This window comes from Montipora capricornis, chromosome 6, assembly GCF_036669925.1.
Source record: "Montipora capricornis isolate CH-2021 chromosome 6, ASM3666992v2, whole genome shotgun sequence".
Classification (NCBI taxonomy): Eukaryota; Metazoa; Cnidaria; class Anthozoa; order Scleractinia; family Acroporidae; genus Montipora; species Montipora capricornis.
This window is the reverse complement of record NC_090888.1, coordinates 22,668,027-22,688,026: the sequence shown is the minus strand read 5'-3', so window position 1 is coordinate 22,688,026 and position 20,000 is coordinate 22,668,027. Positions and strand designations below refer to the sequence as shown.

The 20,000-nt window shown below is 39.8% G+C and overlaps 2 protein-coding genes across 3 annotated transcripts in view; one reads left to right on the top strand and one right to left on the bottom strand.

Annotated features, from left to right (window-relative positions):
• The first annotated feature begins 3,104 nt into the window (after positions 1 to 3,104).
• The window catches only part of LOC138051780 (uncharacterized skeletal organic matrix protein 5-like), an 81,370-nt gene continuing 64,474 nt past the window's right edge, over positions 3,105 to 20,000 (top strand). The window contains exons 1-5 of one of the 2 annotated variants that reach the window (XM_068898038.1): positions 3,105 to 3,289; positions 3,410 to 3,544; positions 3,642 to 3,678; positions 4,009 to 4,141; positions 4,288 to 4,954. In XM_068898038.1, the coding sequence (XP_068754139.1) occupies positions 3,163 to 3,289; positions 3,410 to 3,544; positions 3,642 to 3,678; positions 4,009 to 4,141; positions 4,288 to 4,800 (945 nt within the window). In that variant the 5' untranslated portion in view covers positions 3,105 to 3,162 and the 3' untranslated portion in view covers positions 4,801 to 4,954. Of the gene's footprint in view, positions 3,290 to 3,409; positions 3,545 to 3,641; positions 3,679 to 4,008; positions 4,142 to 4,287; positions 4,955 to 20,000 lie in introns of those variants that run through there. The other variant, XM_068898037.1, reaches the window with a different exon arrangement.
• LOC138052665 (uncharacterized) lies at positions 15,776 to 16,498 on the bottom strand. Its single transcript, XM_068899209.1, has 2 exons — positions 16,245 to 16,498; positions 15,776 to 16,031 (listed from the first exon to the last, which is right to left on the bottom strand). The coding sequence occupies exons 1-2, from the start codon at positions 16,496 to 16,498 to the stop codon at positions 15,776 to 15,778; spliced, it is 510 nt and encodes a 169-aa protein (XP_068755310.1).

The following is a 20,000-nucleotide window of genomic DNA, read 5'->3' as shown; positions in this document are numbered from 1 at the left end:
AGTGTGAAAAATGGCACAGGAAAAATATGAAAAGAGCTCGGTGCGGAAAGGCGAGAGAACGTCTGTAAGCATTGCCCACTTATTGATCGGGACTGATGGTTTTCAGGATGACGGTCGTGACCTAAACATGGCTCATACGGTTCATGATATTTGTACATTTTCTTTTTTATTGATTTCAGTCGTCCGCTCTTTTTTGCTCTGTAGCAGCAGGTACCTAGAACGCACCCAGAATAAAATAATAAGACTTTTGTCATGAACTATCCAACCGCTAGTTGTTATAAACAATTTTTAATTTAAAAGTTGAAGCGCAGCCAGGATGAGGCATCTTATAATATAATAAAAACGTTCTCTGTCTAAAAGTTTTAAAACTCTCAAGTACACCGCAAGGGAAAAATACCGAAATCAACCACGTCATTGATGCTCTACGAGCCAATAACTATCCCTCCTATGTTATTTACAATAACTTAAAGCGGAAATTTTCCAAACCACCCACACATGCCACCCCTTCGCCTGAAGAATTGGTTTCCATGTTTTTTAAATGGGCTGCGGCTCAAGAGAACCCCAAAGGTTTTGCTGCCCTCCCTTTCATCAATGGTTTTACGCAACCGCTAACAAAAATTCTTCGAAGGCACGACATTCGAGTCGTAAATAAGCCCCTCAAGACTTTGAAACAAGAATTTCTTTCTCCTAAATTCAGACCACCTATTGAACACCAACCCAACGTGATTTATAAAATACCCTGTGCCAATTGTGATTAAGGTTATGTAGATGAAACCGTCCGTTGCTTTGAAAGCCGCAAGAAAACATATTAGGAATGTAAAAACATGTGCTAATGGGTCAAACATTGCGAAACATGCATGGTCATTCGGTCATCGCATTGATCTTAATCATTCTCGAGTTATCGACAAAAGCTCTTTTCGCATTAGAAAAACTTTGTAGGCTTGGCGCACCTCTGCTACCAAGCATACTGACAATAATTCTAAGCCGATTCCTAATCAGAATAGGATTCTTTTTAAATAATAGCCACCTTTTTCACACTTTTACTTTGTTCTTCTTACTACTTTTTCCTCGCCTTTTTTGCATATATTTCACTAATTAACATTCCATGTGTTATCCGTGGAAGGCTCTAGATCGACAGCCAAAAGCTTATGTTCCTTTTTAAAACTTTTAGCCAGAGAACGTTTTTATTGTATTTTAAAAAGTTTTTAATTTAATTGCACTCGTGGTGACACTTACTGAAAATGTGTTTTGAACGTCCCGTCTGGGAGGGCCTTTTCAAAACTGTTTTGATCTTGTTTGACCATCTTAACTACTGCGAGCCGAAGAACGTGCATGTCTATGGTTTATGTTATTATCTTCTTAACCTTGGCCTCCGGGGGAAGTACTCCTACATATTGGCTATATAGGTATGTGCTGCGGGATAGGGTATGGTTTTTGAGGTTCTCGGTCTTTAAAGAGTATCATTCTTACCCCTGTTGGCATAGTGTTCCCGATATCATCTTAGATAGCTCAAATTGCAGTGCGTAAACGCCCAGCTAAATGAAAAAAACAAATTGTATGCTCGATGCTCAATTGTTTTATTGTCGGGTTTGTGTCTTAAGTAGTAGGTAATTAATTAGGGTTTAAAACCCTTCGAGGTACCCCCGGGTCCTATCGACTCTGCTATTTCGCAACAAACATCCCGTTGGTTGTTTGACTTACTGGGTGGTAGATTTTCACTTATTAAACCCGCGTATTTTCAATACCTTTTTTGACAACAATTTCATGTCTTAATTAAATTTAACTCCTTTCGTAGAAGTAATTTTAATAGGAAGTAATTTTATTTCGTGAAGTCCAGAGTTTTATAATTAGTACTAATCACTTTTCGATGGCCACTGTTTGACTGTTAAATTACTACATTTCTAGTTATGTAAATTTCTTTGTTGTAACTTTGTGTGTTGTTTGTATGTTTTGTTAAGGGCCTGATTACTGTATTATCGTGAGCCCCCTTGAAAAGCCTAGGTGCTTTTGGGGCAAACAATGGCTAATATGGTATTTAACAAAGCAATTTCTGTCTACGAATCGGCACAAGAACGAGACCAATGTTAGTCGCTTCATCGCCTCAAAAAACAATGTAAATGATGCTTCCACAATTTCCTATCAAAACTTCCATAGTCATTTGACTTAACAGACGGTTAACAAACAGATAGTCGATAATCGATGATCATTTAGCCCAATCCCTGCATCTCTTAGCCTGTAAACGGCAAAGAAATTAAAGAAATAGCATGTAGCTTTTGGGAACTTTAATTAGCTCAACATTTGAACTTCCCCCTGCAATGACAAACAACTGACTCGATGTTAGGAACCTGGAACAACTTTCAATTGATTTCAAATAATCATCAAAAGAATTATTTTTCGAGAGCGAGCATGCGTGCCAAAATAATTTGAATGATTTCCTTTGACAAGGAAAAGCTTGTCAAAATGTTATTTTTTAACAAATTAACTAAAGTCCTAAAAATATTCAGCCAAAAGAAACCAGGGCAGCAATATAAAACTTAAAAGCCTCTTTTTTGTCAAATCGATTAAAACTCAAGGCACAAAATTAATGTTCAGAAAACTCAAACCAACGATTGTTTTGCAACCGTTTGCGACAAAAACTAGAGGTGAAAAATTAGGACTAAACAGATTCACTTACAAGCTCCAACTTTTTCCAAAAAAACATAAATGAAAAGTGTTCTACAAGAAGTTCTAAACAGCTCGTATAAAAACAAGGAATTTTGTAGCTATGGTTATTTCAGCAGCTTTTTGGCTGCACTATTTGGCTACTCAAAACAAACCGATAACGTAAGGTTTTGAACTTGATGGGAGGTAGTAAAGACTTCAACGCTCAATATTTTCTGACGAGTATCTATGGTTACTTACCGACCTTCAAACACTTCAACATCCTGCGCTTGCTATTGGTTTTTTGGTTGTAACAAACCCAAGAACCAATCATTAGCTAGGAAATGATTGGCTTACCAATTCTCAATGCAAGACAAAAGAAAAGGTCTGGGCTTGTGTAAGGAGAAAATAGATTGAACGTAAAGCATCAATGGAGGGGTTATAAACGAATGGGCCTTTGAAATGTTAAATTATCAGTAGTTGTTGAAAGCCTTACATACCGTTTGCTTCCAAGACTTAACAATGGTGTCGTTGAAATTCGCTGCAGTTATTTGTCTCGCGTATTTCAACATTTTCGTAAACGCTGGTAGAAAGCCAACTTGCAAGACTGTCCTTGAAAAGTTGAATAAGATGGAAAGCCTGTGCCAAGGTACGTTCAGAAATGTTTTCTACGTACTTGTGTATCGAATGGTTTAAATCTGTCGTTTTCAGTCATTGTAAATATCTAAATAGTGAGCAGCAAACAACGCAGTGTGATTTTTATGAGCAGATGCCCAATCTGAAAACTGTGATGGGGCAGATGCCTGTACAGCCATTAAGACTTTGGGAATGAAGTTGGAAGAGAAGTTGGAAAATCTCTACTCCCTGGTTGAAAACATCTCAATGTCGCTGCAGCCCCCGCCAGGTAAACTTGCAGTAAAACATCTAATTGGCTCTTTAGTCTATCGTTTCTTTATTCCTTTTTTGTAACGAGTGCTTTATATGAGTTGTATTTTCTTCAGTTACAGCCTCTTCTTGCAAGGAACTGTATGACAACGGGTAAGTTAACAGTTTAAATCTTTTTGACATTTTATTTTCACCATCAGTTCTGATAAGGCACTGAGAAGCTTCTCTATGTTGGTATCGAAAATATAAATGTCCCGGCTAGAAACCACTGATCGATTTTTGTCATCGGTGCAGTGTTTTGTCCTTTTCCAATGAATGGAATTAAAGTTGGGATCAGATCATGAATGGTTCAAAAATAACGATTTGCATGCCTTAAAATTAACCTCTCCAAGGAAAGCTCAGGTCGCTGACTTCGAATTGATAAGCAATGATACACTCTAGCGTTGTATGATAAAACATGAAATATCTTTTTTCATTCTTCAGTTTGCTAGAAAATAAAGCCTACATGCTGCCGACTGACATTGGAAACATCCCTGTGTATTGTCACGTGACTACCGACGTTGGCGAATACGGTGGTGGAGGATGGAAACTGGACATGAAAATTGATGGTAACAAGGTATGACAAAGATGAAAGCAAAGATCCACGTTTATTTAGTCTTTTATATTACACCCATTGACATTTGACATAATTAAAGGACGTTTAGTTTGTTAAGGAAAAAGTTGCTTGTCAAAGTTTTGAAAACTTGGCTTTTGTCTTTGCAGCGAACCTTTCACTACGACGCCGACTTCTGGGAAAACAACAAAGAGTTCAACCTTCCTGGAGGAGAGACTGGGTTTGACTCACAAGAGACTAAGTTACCGACCTACTGGGAGACACCCTTCTCCAAGATCTGTCTCGGTATGAAGTACGGCCCACAGATCAAGTACATCGTCATCAACAAGCGGGCCGACTCTCTGTACTCAGTGATCGCTGACGGCCAACACCGCGCCACCTCGCTGAGCCGTGAAAAATGGAAGTCGCTGCTTGGTCCAGAGGGCTCCTTACAGCCACACTGTAATACGCAAGGCTTCAATGCTGTGGGCAGTGACGTTGTTAAAGCAAGAATCGGTATCGTTGCTAATCAGGAAAATGATTGCAACAGCTGTGACTCCAGAATTGGGTTTGGTACAGGAGGAGTCCATGATGACTCTAACACATGTGGAAACGAGGCAACCCACTCACCAGATAATGGAGACAAACACATCAAAGCCTTTGGATACATCTTAGTGCAGTAAGAAGAATGGCCTCTTCGCTTTTAAAGCGAAACATAGTCTGCTGTTTAGTTAACTGCCGATTAGTCCAGCAGTTTTTGTGGGTAGATTTTCTGAGAAATGGAGTGCTGTAAAACAAAGAAACATGGTGGTGGGATTAAAGAGTATTTCTGACTTACGGTATTTTATTGTGTTTTGTATCAGTTGTTGAGTAAACTTGGCACTTCTGGGAGAACGCAATCTCATATATAATAAACTACAATTTGCTACGCTGCAAACATAAGTATGAAATCAACGCCCCTAATGAGCAGCCTGTTTGTTCTAAAAAACTGGAAAAAACTGCCAGTATTTGTGTTGACACAGAAACTGAAAATTTCTTCATTCTTTGCACGAATTATTCTGAAATATTCCACGACAAGAAAACGCTGATCAAGATGGTCATTAGAAAATAACAACAACCAGTTTGAAAGTAAATTGCAGACAATTTGTAAATGATCATTCCATTCTATTCAGCTTCGCTTCGATCATCCGATTAGAAAAAAATTGTCCTCTAGTACAGAAATATGAACTAAAATTAGAAGTAAATACGCTAGCAAGACAAAGTTACGGGGCGTTAGCAGAAGCATTTCTCTGTTTGAATTTTAAGCCAGAGAGACCTGATTAGTGTGTAGCATGTTGTCGCTTTACTAAGAAATGAGGCCCTGAATTGATTGAAAGAAACGTTGAGATGAAAATATTGTAACGCTTTTTTTCGTAACAACAACTTTTCTGCGTCCAGTAGTTGCGACATGCGAATCGAATGAAAATGGTCGATTTTCAGAGCTTGTTAGATTGATGTCTGAAGGTGAAATCGATTCTCGAAAATACCAAGATATTTGACACAAAAAAATATATAGCCTTTTACTTCTACTAAGGCCTATTTATATGCAACAATAAGGCAAATTATACTTTTCAAATCTTTTTCTCTTAAGAATGTTCTAAAAAAAACCCGAGGCAGAGATTGCGGAATAAAAAACTTGTGTGTTGAGAATTTATAAATGCAATACAGTTATATGTTTTTAAGTAATGGTCCGGCTAAGAAGCAGGCAGAAAAACAATAGCCCGCGGCAATAGCGTCGGTTAGTTAAAATGTGCCAACATTTTTAATCAAATTAAGTTCGGCTGTTCCCATGGTTGTAAGCAGCTAAAAGCGCGAAATTTGAATTTCAATGAAAAATGTAATCGACTTGCCGTCTAAAAAATTAGATTCTGTTTCGTAGAACAAATCATTATGCCTTCAAAAACTATGTTTGTAAATATCGTCAAGATTCTATGCGCCATTTGCCGATTGGCGAATGGCGCATAGAACAATGCCCAAATTTGGCCGAGAGACAGAGATCAAGGGCATGGGGAAGAAGAAATCCAAAAAAGGCTTTTTTTTCATTTTTTTCTCATCTTTTTTCGACATTTTCCGATATTAGCCAATCAGATGGCTCGATTGGAGCAGCAGCTTCTAAGTACTTTTGCCGCTGGGCTGCCTGCTTCTTAGCCGGACCATTACTTAATTAAACCGCATAAAATTCTCTTTTCTCTAAACGGCAAAACCAGCAAAAAGCACTAGCCCTAACTTGTTCTCAGGGCCTTTTCCCTGACTTGGGGCGGGGTATGAATGTAGACAAGTGATCGCCCCTAAGTCAGGGAAAAGGCCCTGAGAACGAGCTATGCTCGATGCTGCAAGAAGTTGATGTGCGTCACACCAAGCTTTAATGCCTGCAGGCTGGCTGCAAAATTACTTAAAAACATCCCTGCATCAAATACATTCGAAAACAGACTATTCACAAGAATATTTTCAGCCTAATATCGACAGAAAAATATGAATATTCAGCGTCGGCCGGGTAATTTTACAAAAAGAAAGAATGTAATCAATTAGAGACAGCCTTCAAGATATTAGGTGGATTGTCGACTTTCTACGCTTAAGGTAATTCCCTTGAAATTGTTCTACTATCAAACTTTTTTTGGAAACTTGGCATAATTAACATTCATGATATGAACATTTAAAAAATGCAATAAAAAAATGGGGTCACCGTGCTTGTTTACGTGTCAGCAGGCTCTTAAAATGGGGTATTTTACTGTTTTCGTGTTAAAAATTCGAATCACCTTCATACAGATTTAAGTCTTGGTTACTTTAAAGACACAAAATTTTATTTTGAAAGTAAAGCTTCTTTTATTTACATAGGCAGTATTGCTTCATTTACGCCGACTTTGATTCCCTGGTTGTCGGAATAGTGCACTTTTTGGGACAGTCCCGTGGTTAGCTTGAAGTCCTCGCCTTGGGAAAAATACACCCAGTACGGAACTGTTTTCCAAAAAAAATTCATGTTCTACTATCAAACTTTTTTCTTCTTCAAATATGTTCTTTATTAGACTATTTTTACCAAATACCTGAAAAAAAAAATCGGGGGTCACCGTGCTCGTTTGAAAGAAAAAGAGAATTTATTTCGCTATCGGGTTTAGTTTGAGCGAAATCTCTTCCTTTTTGTATGCGCACGTCCTCATATGCGCGCGCTAATGACGCAAAAATCGTGCGCAGTAGGGATGCGCAATGCAATACTAAGGAATTACCTTAATTATTGAATACGCTCAACTCTGTGAAAGCCCCTTTAGCGTTTCATATCTAACTAGAACGGTTTGGAAACTGTAAACAGGCATTGGCGCCATTTCACAGCACGCCGGCGGGCACCTTTGCCAGTTATGTATTAACTTCCCAGTGTGAAAAATGCCACAGGAAAAAATATGAAAAGAGCCCGGTGCGGAAAGGCGAGAGAACGTCTGTAAGCATTGTTAACGAAAGGTCCTTCCGCCCACTTATTGATCGAGACTGATGGTTTTCAGGATGACGGTCGTGACTTAAACATGGCTCATACAGTTCATGATATTTGTACATTTTCTTTTTTATTACTGGGTTCCCAACCCAGTCGGAATCTGTCTTTAATTTCGTCTTTTTTTAATTTTTCGTTTTCTTTTTTTTTTTTTTTTTTTCCGTGTCGGTAAAAGTCCTGCCTGTTTAACTTCCCTGCTAAGTGGTGTCTTTGTGCATAGAGCCCTCTTCGCGTATTTTCTTAGGATCGAGAGGGTAGTGAGAAATGCGTAGATTTCTCTGGTGGACACAGTAGAACGATTAACTTAACCGGCAATGGTGTCGAAAGTCATGTAACGCGAATGGCATTTTAGTGGATCTTTGAACAAAATGTACCCTTATGAAGCTCAATAATGGCAAGCGAATTGGATACTGAACAAGACAGGCCGTCGAATGTTAGAAGCGACGAGTAATGGACTTCGACAACAATCTGTCGCCCGTCGAGCCGTAATCAAAGTGAGCTGTATTTCTAAAATAATATTTTACTAAGTGTGCTGTTATGTAGAACACTGAAACCAAATGGAAAATTCTCTGGTAACTCAGTATGGGTTCAACAAAGACAGAGAAGGAATCCATATAGCGGATCTGTTATCTCAGTTGTCTCGCTATTTGTCAGATTTGTATTTACCTGTTCTCAACTCTGCACAGTCTTCCGGTATAACAATTGAAAATTTCACTAATAAGTCATTGACGTGAATGGCGTTTTAGTGGATCTTTAAACAAAATATACCCTCATGGAGCTCAAGAATAGATCGTCAATTGGATGAGCAAGACAGCGCTGAAAAATAAATATCTGGATTTTAAGAGACGAGTAATGGACTTCGACAACAATTTCATTTTTCGCCTTTGGATATCAAGTGAGCTTTGTTTCTAATATTTTACTAACTTGGTATTATATAAAACACGGAAATCAAATAGCAATTTTTTATGGATTTAACCATAGTTACTAACTATGATTTAACAAATTAACATTGAAGGAATCGAACGCCTACAAGAATGCATCACAGTGTTTACTCAAGTCGCATCTTAGTTGTCTGACAATTTACATTTACCGGTATTTTGTACTCAACTCTGCAAAGGTGTAAAATATTTGGAAATGTGACAGTGAAAAATTACTTGAAGGAAAGCTTGTTGTCTCTTTTGTGCTTTATTATTTACGGTCACTGAGGTTCTTTCGAAAAGGGTTGAATGTGAACTATCAGAAATTTATTTAACTGCATATGCTTTGTGATTGTGTGTTTCGCTTGCACGCACGCAACTGAAATAGGAAGGGTTTCTTGCCTCTTATAGCAAATATGTTGCTTGTTTCAATAACTGTTTCGCTGGAAAATATTTCTGTGAAATTTCTAGCTTTTGTAAATTTATCATGTTGTGTAATTTTCGAGCTTAGCAAATTTGCAGACATGTGTTGAAATGTGATACGGGGAGAGTTTTTGTGGTAACGCATAAGTCACGAAAATAAACAGGTCTGTTGGAAGCGTGCTTGAGTTTCGACAAAATGACCCCCAAAATCGGCAAAAGATTGTGACGCTGATGAATAATAAAGTAGCTGCTATTACCAAAACGATGGAATTACCTGGTGATAAATAACCTTGTCTTGGAGAGTAAATTTTTGATTTTCCAGAAACAATGGTCAACCTCTGAGAGTTGGGCGATTGTGATCTTTGTGTTGAATTCGCTTTCTTGTCAAATTTATAACAATCGAAAGAAAAAGAAAACTAACAAAAACAAAAACCCGGTAGCTTGGCATCATTTGACACACATGCTTCACTGTTTCGCGAGTAAACATGGAGCTGCGGTAAAATAACGCGGTAACTTGATCACTGCCCCCGCTGAATTCGATGTGCGATTTACTCGGTGCAGCCAAACTTGTACAATTACAACAAAACAACTAAAATCTCCCAAACTTTTTTCGCTGATGGTAACTTTTTATATTTGTGGTTCAAAATTAATGTTGTTTTCATGTCGTAGATTTTGTTACCGATGGCAAAATATTTTATGCTCAATCGACCATCCTGAAACTTCCTTCTGCTCTTCTTAAGAATTGTGTATCCATATTTATTTACTTTTACATGAATATTTGTTTTGCATAAAGCAAGCTAACAAAATCTGTATCTTGCTTGGTTCGCATTTGACAGCATTAATATAGAATTTTCGGTCCTATGCTTCTGTTACTGAGTGGCATATTTCTTAGGTCGCCCATCCAGATACCAACCCCGCCGAGCAATAACTTCAGCTTCCAACTTTTGTTTACAAAGCTGTCAGTGCACGCTTACACTTGTGGTGGAAAGAAGTTGCATGATCAACATGTCAGCCCAGAAGCCAATGTTTCTCGATTCCCTTTTATTTTCTTCAGTCTCTCTGGTTTCAGTACTTTGCTAGTAACCACATGTCTTCTCAAGGGGCTATTTATCTAAGACTTCTACCATGGCGCTACAATGATAGACAATTCCAAAACAATATCGTGTACTGTTAGACCTACATATTACGCAAAGACAACTGTCGACATGTCATCCCAGAAGACAATGTTTTTCACTTCCCATTTATTTTCTTCAATCTTTCTCGGCTCAGTACTTTGCAAGTAACCACATGTCTTCTCAGGCTATTTACCCAAGACTTCTACCATTTCACTACAATGATAGACAATACCAAAACAATATCGTGCACTGTTAGAGCTACATATTACGCAAGGACAACTTGAATCTCCTGGAAGACAACACACAGCTCAGTTGACATTATGGAATAAATCGCTGTGTTACTTCACTACCACACGTAAGCAATGCGTGTCAATTTTTTTAAAGAGGACAGGAATTTCTTCTTTCTGACAAATGATTAATTAATAGGCCGGTCGCCAGGTTTTTAACCTCAAGGATCTGTTTCGTCGTACGAACGTGTGTGGACCTGTGAGCCAAAGGGCCTCTGCTTGTATGACTTCTGGTATGACTTCTGGGTGACCCCCCCCCCCCCCCCAAACTTGAAAGATATTACGTGGAACGCTGCACGTACCACAGGCAACCCAGTGTACCCTCACGGAGGGTCTAGTTGATTTCACTCATCCGCTCTTTTTCGCTCTATAGCAGCAGGTACCTAGAACGCACCCAGAATAACATAATAAGACTTTTGTCACTACCTATCCAACCGCTAGTTCTTATAAACAGTTTTTAATATAAAAATTGAAGCGCAGACAGGATCAGACATATTAAAATACAATAAAAACGTTCTCTGGCTAAAAGTTTTAAAACTCCCAAGTACACGAAAGGGAAAAATACCAAAATCAACCACGTCATTGATGCTCTACGAGCCAATAACTATCCCTCCCATGTTACTTCCAATATCTTAAAGCGGAAATTTTCCAAACCACCCACACATGCCACCCCTTCGCCTGAAGAATTGGTTTGCATGTTTTTTTTAATGGGCTGCGCCTCAAGAGAACCCTAACGGTTTTGCTGTCCTTCCTTTCATCAATGGTGTTGCGCAACGGGTAACAAAAATTCTTCGAAGGCACGACATTCAAGTTGTAAATAACCCCCTCCTGACATTGCAACAAGAATTCTTTCTCCTAAATTCAGACCACCTATTAAACACCAACCCAACGTGATTTATAAAATATCCTGTGCCGATTGTGATTGGTGAGTATGTAGATGAAACCGGCCGTTGCTTTGAAACCCGCAAGAAAGAACATATTAGGACTGTAAAAACATGTGCTAATGGGTCAAGCATTGCGAAACATGCATGGTCATTCGGTCAACGTATTGATTTTAATCATTCTCGAGTTATCGACAAAAGCTCTTTTCGCATTAGAAAAACTTTGCGGGAGGCTTGGCACACCTCTGCTACCAAGCATGCTGACAATAATTCTAAGCCGATTCTTAATCAGTATAACATTCTCTTTAAATAATAGCCACCTTTTTTCTTACTTTTACTTGTTCTTCTTATTACTTTTATCTCCTTTTTTGCATATATTTCACTAATTTACAGTCCATGTTTTATCCGTGGAAGGCTGTAGATCGACAGCCCAAAGCTTATGTTCCTTTTTAAAACTTTTAGCCAGAGAACGTTTTTATTGTATTTTAATAAGTTTTTAATTTAATTGCACTCGTGTTGACACTTACTGAAAATATGTTTTGAGCGTCCCGCCTGGGAGGGCCTTTTCAAAACTGTTTTGATCTTGTTTGACCATCTTAACTACTGCGAGCCGACGAACTTGCATTTAGTATCTTCTTAACCTTGGCCTCCGGGGGAGGTGCTCTCACATATTGGCTATATAGGTATGTGCTGTGGGATAGGGTATGGTTTTTGAGGTTCTCGGTCTTTAAAAAGAGTATTATTTTTACCCCTGTTGGCATAGTGTTCTCGATGTCATCTTAGATAGCTCAAATTGCAGTACGTAAACGCCTAGCTAAATGAAAAAAACAAATTTTATGCTCGATGCTCAATTTGCAATGTTATAAAAGAAATAAAGCTGACCCGTTCACGCCATTCTTAGTTTTTGTTTTTGTTTCATTGTCGGGTTTGTGTCTTAAGTAGGCCATCAATTAGGTTTTAAAACCCTTCGAGGTACACACTTTACGTAGCGGAAATTTATATCAGTACCCCCGGGTCCTAGCCACTCTGCTATTTCGTAACAAACATCCCGTTGGTTATTTGACTTGCTGGGTGATAAATTTTCACTTATGAAACCAATACCATTTTTTAACAACAATTTCATGTCTTAATTAATTTAACTTCTTTCATAGAAGCAATTTTAATAGAAAGTAATTTTATTTCGTGAAGTCCAGAGTTTTATAATTAGTACTAATCACTTTTCAATGGCCACTGTTTGACTGTTAAATTAATACATTTCTAGCTCGTTGTAACTTCTAATTAGTACAAATTGCTTCTCGCTACCTACTATCTGTTTTTTAAATTAATACATCTCTAGTTATGTAAATTTCTTTGTTGTAACTTTGTGTGTTGTTTGTCTGTTTTGTTGTAAGCCTGATGGTTGTATTATCGTGAGCCCCCTTGATAAGCCTAGGTGCCTTTGGGGCCAACAATGGCTAATATGTTATTTAACAAAACAATTCTGTCTCCGAATTCGAATCGGCACAAGAAAGAGACCAATGTTAGGGCGCGTTCGTTCGGAATAAAAATATGTGGATTGATGATGAAAACGGTATGTTTGGCGCGTTTCAAAGCAGCAAGGATAATAAAAATATGTTTAAAATAGCATTTTAGCAGATGTTTGACAATTTTAATGTGAATCTCCGTAAAAACGAAAGATTTTAAACTTATATTCCATGTATTCTTATTCCGGAATACGGCCAATCGAACTCACCCTTAGTCGCTTCATCGCCTCCAAAAGCAACATAAATGAACCTATGGTTTTTTAACTTTCTTCATGCCTTCGCTATTCCACAATTTCATATCAAAAGTTCCATGGTCATTCGACAGACGGTTAACAAACAGATAGTCGATAATCGATGATCATTTAGCCCAATCCATTTATCTCTTAGTCTGTAAACCGTCCGGCAAATAAATTAAAGAAATAACATGTAGCTTTTTGGAACTTTAATTAGCTCAACATTTAAACTGCCCCCTGCAATGACAAACAACTGACTCGATGTTAGGAACCTGAACAACTGTCAATCTATTTCAAATAATCATCAAAATAACTGTTTTTTCAACTAAAAGCATTGCGACAGCAAGCATGCGTGCCAAAATAATTTGCATGATTTCCATTGACAAGGAAAGGCTTGTCAAAATGTTATTTTTTAACAAATTAACTAAAGTCCTAAAAATATCCAGCCAAAAAAAACCAGCCATATAAAACTTAAAAGCCTCCTTTTTGTCAAATAGATTAAAACTGAAGCCACAAAATGCTACGAAAACTCAAAGTAAAGTAAAGTAGAGTAGACTTTATTTAATGTCGATAACTCGTAACAGTAATTCAACTGACAAACCTGAGGTCGACGGTGCGCTCATTTTACTCCCCCCTCTCCATCAGTGCTCCGTTTTACGGGTATTTAAAGCTACTTAGCTACACGGAAAGGAAAGGAGTCGAAACAAGGATGCGAGATCCGGGAATCGAACTCAGGACCTCTTGCACCAAGGCCGCGCACTAACCGACTGTGCCATCCTTGCTCCTGCAAACTAACGATTGTCTTGCAGTATCTATGGTTACAACCTTCAAACACTTCAACATCCTGAGCTCTCTATTGGTTTTTTGTTGTATCAAACGCAAGAACCAATCATTAGCTAGGAAATGATTGGCTTACCAATTCTCAATGCAAGACAAAAGAAAAGGTCTGGGCTTGTGTAAGGAGAAAATAGATTGAACGTAAAGCATCAATGGAGGGGTTATAAGCGAATGGGCCTTTGAAATGTTAAATTATCAGTAGTTGTTGAAAGCCTTACTTACAAATTGCTTCCAAGACTTAACAATGGTATCGTTGAAATTCGCTGCAGTTATTTGTCTCATGTATTTCAACATTTTCGTAAACGCTGGTAGAAAGCCAACTTCCAAGACTGTCCTTGAAAAGTTGGATAAGATGGAAAGCCCATGTCAAGGTACGTTCAGAAATGTTTTCTACTTGTGTATCGAGTGGTTTAAATCTGTCGTTTTCGGTCACTGTAAAGATCTAAATAGTGAGCAGCAAACAACGTAATGTGATTTTTATGAGGAAATGCCCAATCTGACAACTGCTGTGGGGCAGATGTCTGTACAGCCATTACGACTTTGGCAATGGCGTTGGAAGAGAAGTTGGAAAATCTCTTCTCCCTCGTTGAAAACATCTCAATGTCGCTGCAGCCACCGCCAGGGCTGGGCTGCACACTGAAGTATCAAAAGCAACGCCCCGAATGAGCAGCCTATTTGTTCTAAAAAAACTGGAAAAAAACTGCCAGTATTTGTATTGAAACAAAAACTAAAAATTTCTGAAATATTCCACGGCAAGAAAACGCAGATCAAGATGGTCATTAAAAAATGACAACAACCAGTTTGAAAGTAAATTGCAGACAATTTGGAAATAATCATTCCATTCTATTCAGCTTCGCTTCGATCATCCGGTAAGAAAAAAATTGTCCTATAATACAAAAAATATATAAGGCATGCGCCAGACAATATACGTGTGGTCCGTTAAACGTGTCTCGACGAGCTGCAAAAGTAATTCCGTGTTCGAGAGGACTGGGAGCAAATGCCTGGTAATCGATCTTTTCTTTGTAACTAATATTCAACCCACCGCTCAACTGTGGTTGCCTCGGTAGCGCAGTGGTTAGAGCAGTAGTAAGAGAGTGAATTCCCCACATAGGCCTCATACCAAAAATAATCCCTCTTAAAGTGCCCCTGTGATCAAAATTTTCATATCCCATCTTTTTGCATTTTCGTGTAGAATAGGACTCTCTTACTCACCTTACGAAAGTTCAATGCTTTACGAAGACTGGAAGTACTTTTTTCCGGACCGTTTTTTTCGTGATTTCACGGCCCCCATTACTTGGCCTTGTGCCAAACTTTTTAGGAGGCTTGGCTACAAATTACTGGTAGTGACGTCAGAGGCTCAACAAGAAAACTTCACATGGCTAATTTCCAAATCGAATCTCATGGTGAAATTTGCTCTTGGTAACTAAAAGATGCCGTCAAGTCGCTGTACGGTGCAAGGCTGTAGCAATATATCAAACCATAGTGCTGGAATCTCTTTGCATCGTAGCCCTGCAAGTGAAGCTGTGCGGGATCCGTGGCTACGATTCGTTCGTACGCACCGGGCAAATTTCGCACCGCGAGGTATTTTTGTCGTCTGTTCCGAACATTTTACAGAAATCTGTTTTGAGAGAGGCCTTCACGTTGATGGATCTAAGCGGACAATCCGTTCTCATGCTATTCCGTCTGTATGGAAGAAGGGACCAGAGAAGCTATCCTCTGCACGATCGTGTAGAAAAGTACGTATGGACACATGAAATTTCTATTCCAACCATCTTACATTGTCTGCACTTTGTGATACACATGAATGTTACTGCATTCACAACTAAATGAATGTGATAAGCAGCTAGGTATAACTTCCCTCAAGTGGTTAGTATTTTCTGTTTGTTTTTAAAAGGGTGATAATGAAAGTATAAAGTTACACATACTTACTCATGCTCGGCCATGTCGCCTCGAGCCAACATGGTGGTGTAGGATTTTTTGGTTTTTGTTTTAAGACCAACTCCCGCCGTGTGTAGCACCCAACGATTTAAACAAACATCATCGAAACCGGGATGTGCAATGATGCAGTCACCTTCCCTTTCTAACTCCTCTATCTTTTCAACGCATCGATCAACTTCCATACAACATCTGCACTTTTCAGGTTTTACAACAAACTCTAGCGAGCAGTTGGAGCATTTGCACCTGAGGAAAAAGTGGGAAAATGATCTAATTAATATGACAAGGCACACAAATTTCGGTGGATAGTTCAATGCCCATATAAAGCTTACATGTCTGGAAGTGGAATTTTTTGACGTGGATGTGTAAATGTGTAGGCAGCCTTTCCACTAGTTAACTGGCCCAAAAAAACGTTCCCTGTCTACAAGCGACACAAATATAATAAAGAGCACTTCAAACCAGTTTTCCACGTCTTCTTCCCCAGAGAATCTACTCCAGAGCATCTCGTCTTCCTCTTCTCCTTGGGCTATTTGTTCCTGGTATTCAGCCGCTTCTTTCTCCGTGGCAATCGGCTCAATATTTTCGTCGTAAGGCAAGAAGTCTTCATTGGCTAAAACTAAACTGTCCTCTGAAGCCTCGGATGATTGTTCTGGACTACGTTCACTAGATTCACTGGTATAATCGGACATTTCGACCTCAGAGACGCTAGCCATAATGAAATTCTCATACAAATCTCATTAAAAACAATTCGAATGTTGAGCCTCTGACAATCTGCTTTTCAATTGCGGGCTCATTTGGAACGAAGGTCGGTAATGGCGGCCAAATTTTAAGACACTTTGGAACCGAAAATTATTATGTTAGAGTGTTTGTTGTCAACGTTCTTTGTCAATTATACGTAGTAATCAACCCAACGATTTCTGCTGTAGCAGAACAAGGGCGAAAAAAAGATATGAATTTTCGTCCAAGGGGCACTTTAAGTTATAATTAATTTTAGACACTGTTCAAAGTTCTTCTAGGATGTTACTAGCGCGATGCGTGGACAGTCCAGCGACTTTTTCACAACCAGCTAAGACGAATTGGCGTGAAAGTGGCAAGAAGTCATTTTATATTATTTGATTTTCAAGAGACGTTTCATCACAAATCACAACTGCAACAAAACCGAGTCCAGTGGCTGTGTAGGCGTTCTCCGTTTAGTAAACGGTCGATGCCATTTTCGCGACACTTGGAAAAATTTTCAGTTATCAGCAAATTTTTCTCTACTGAATTGAAGAAAAAGGAAAGTATGTAAATAACCACCCAGAATCGAACCCCGAACCTCTGTTTTCTAATTTCCCTCTTATACCACTACACTACAAGATTGATCCGCCAAATTTCCCCAAAATTTAATTATAAAACTTGACTTTCTTAAATGTTGATGATAGAGTTGCTCCAAACAACAAAAAAAAGCTAATCACAAGCAAACCAGTGTGAATATGAACAATTAAGTAAGCCATTTCTACCTTGTCCAGGCTTACACTAAAGCAGATATACCATCGTCCATTCTCAAAGATTGGCTACCAATAATGGCATCGACCGTTAAAAATGGCATCGACCCTTTACGAAATGGATATCAGCCACTCGCGGTAGGCGTGCTTTATAATTGTTCGCCTATTTCTTTGCCGTTCTTTACAAAATAACAAAATGAAAAGGCCACATTCTCCTCCATTCAGAGCCACATTAAATTTTCGAAAATTTAAAGTGGCTCTCAACCCTACCTTCAGAAAGGTTATGATTAAAAAAAAATTGGTAACAGGACATCGTGTCGTCCAATTCAGTCGTGATTAACAAATCGGACTCCCGCTACGCGGTCGTCTGATTTTATTAATCACTCGTATGAGGGAGACCTGGGGAGAGCAGCATGAAGTGAAGACGTGCTTAGCTATTCTCACTGCATAATTAATTAGCTCATGGCAGAAGTTTTCATTATGCGTTCGAATTCCCCCGTTTCCGCGCACGCTTATTGCGGTGTTGATGCTTTGCGGTCTTAGAATATATATTTTATCGCCCTGCCCCAAACGTGGCTATTTTAACCCTACTCCGGGACGACGGCCAGCTTTCGCTTCTGTTCCTTGCACAGTCAACCACCACCAGGATAGATGGCAGAACATCGTCTTCTCCCTCCACCCGATCCCATCGCTGCTCCAATCGTGGAGCACGCTGCCGTTGAGCCACCGCCAGTTGTAGAAGAACCGCCTGCTGTTGATCCGGTTCTCACACCGCCCCCGACTCCAGTTCTAGTGGCGGACCCGGCCCCGGCCCCGGCTGTCGAAACTGTGGAAGAGGTAATTTTCCTAGCAATATTGTTGGTCCTTAACCGTGTTTTACCCGCTGCCTGTAGCTTTAGTGCCTACGTTTGTCTCCGGTTCATTTATATTTTTTTTCTCGGTTCTTTTGTTTGGGTTTATTCTGGTAAACCTGTATACCCCTTTGAAGCTATTGTTTTCATCCTCCGTATTGTTTTCGGGCTTTTGTTTCCTCGCATGCCTCGGTGGCCTTCTGTTGCGTTTTTCAGCTTCCGCAATCTAGGCTCGTTTTGTTTTCGGCTAGCATTGTTCGGGTGTTTCTTCGTCTCCCGGTGTGGGTGAATTCCGCTAGTCTAGGCTATTTGTTGTTTCTTGGCGTTTCTTGCGGCGTACCACCGGTTTAGGCAATTGCGAGGACGTTACTGAGGTATTCAACCAGTGAAGGCAACGTGTTGTTGCATGGCTGTTATTGTATTCCGCTGGTGAGGGCGACCTGTTGTTTTGGGGCTTTTTTCTCGAATTCCACTGGTGAGGACAACCTGTTGTTGTTGCATGACCGCTGTTCAAGGCAACGTATCGTTGGGTAAACTATTTTCGTATACCACCGGTGAAGGCAACGTGTTGTTGTGTGACTGTTTGCGTGTACCACCGGTGAGGGCAACGTGTTGCATGACTGTTTTCCGTGTACCACCGGTGAAGGCAACGTCTTGTTGCGTGTTTTCTTTGCGTTTTCCGTTGATGAGGATAGCGTGTTATTGCGTAACTGTTTTTGCGAGTACCACTGGTGAGTGAAGGCAACATATCGTTGCGTGATTGTTTTTCGTTTTCCACCGGTGAAGGCAACGCGTTGTTGCGCTTCTGTTTTCGCGGGTACCACCGGTGAAGGCAACATGTTGTTGCGTGACTTTTTTGTGTATGCCACCGGTAAAGGCGACGTGTTGTTGCATGGCTGCTTTGCGTATACAACTGGTGAAAACAACGTCTTGTACTTGCGTACACAGCTGGTGAGGCAACGTGCTGTTGCGTGACTGTTTCTGTATGGTAGTAGTACGGGCAACGCGTTGTTGAGCGACCGTTTTTGCGTGTACCTCTGGTAGAGGCAATCTATTGTTGTGTTATACCATTATGGAAGGTATTACGTGTTGCGGGATATTGTTTATGAAAAGTAAATTTGAATTTTAGGTCATATTGGTTTAGGCTGTTTATTTTGTCATAAGCCGCTGCCCGTATTAAGATCCTTGAGGACAAGGTTAACTCGTTGGAGCAGCTGAAGACTTTGGAAAGTTCAGAGTCAGCTCTCGCAGCCTTGCGTCGACATATCAGTCGTCCTACCGCGATGTTCGACAAATATGAGGCCCTTAATCTGGCAAGAAACGGACGAGTATGCAGCTGCTCTTGATGAGATCAGAGCCAGAACGGATGCCTTGGATCCTCCCGGATGCCTCCTCCTCCCCCCTCTGGCTATGGATCCATTGCGCGTAGACCGTCTCCTTACCTGCCTCAGCAAAGAACTCAGTGCTTTCGGTGCTTTAAATGGGGGCATGTTGCCCGTTCATGCCGTAATAACCCGGTGAGACGTCAAAGTGGTCGGGGACAAGCCGGGCGTTTTTAGTTCCTAGACCTGGCTTTTGACACAGTTTGTGTTGTATTTTCAAATAAATTGTTATTTTCATTAGCCTTGTTTCTTTCGTTCCCTTTCTCGTTCTCCCACATTCGCTTTCTTCGTTGACCTTGGGCTGATCTGCTCTGTGTCTCAATTTCGGACCTAGTTCGGAGCTCGGGGTGAACGAAGGGGTGGGTTCCCTGCTTGTTTCCTTTTTCGGTTTTCACGGGACTTTTTCCTTTGTTCCCCTTTTTAGGACCCTGCTTTTTTCCATGCCAAGGTTGTTGCAGTTGCCGCAAATTCGTCAAAGGGTGATATTCCCCTATGTGG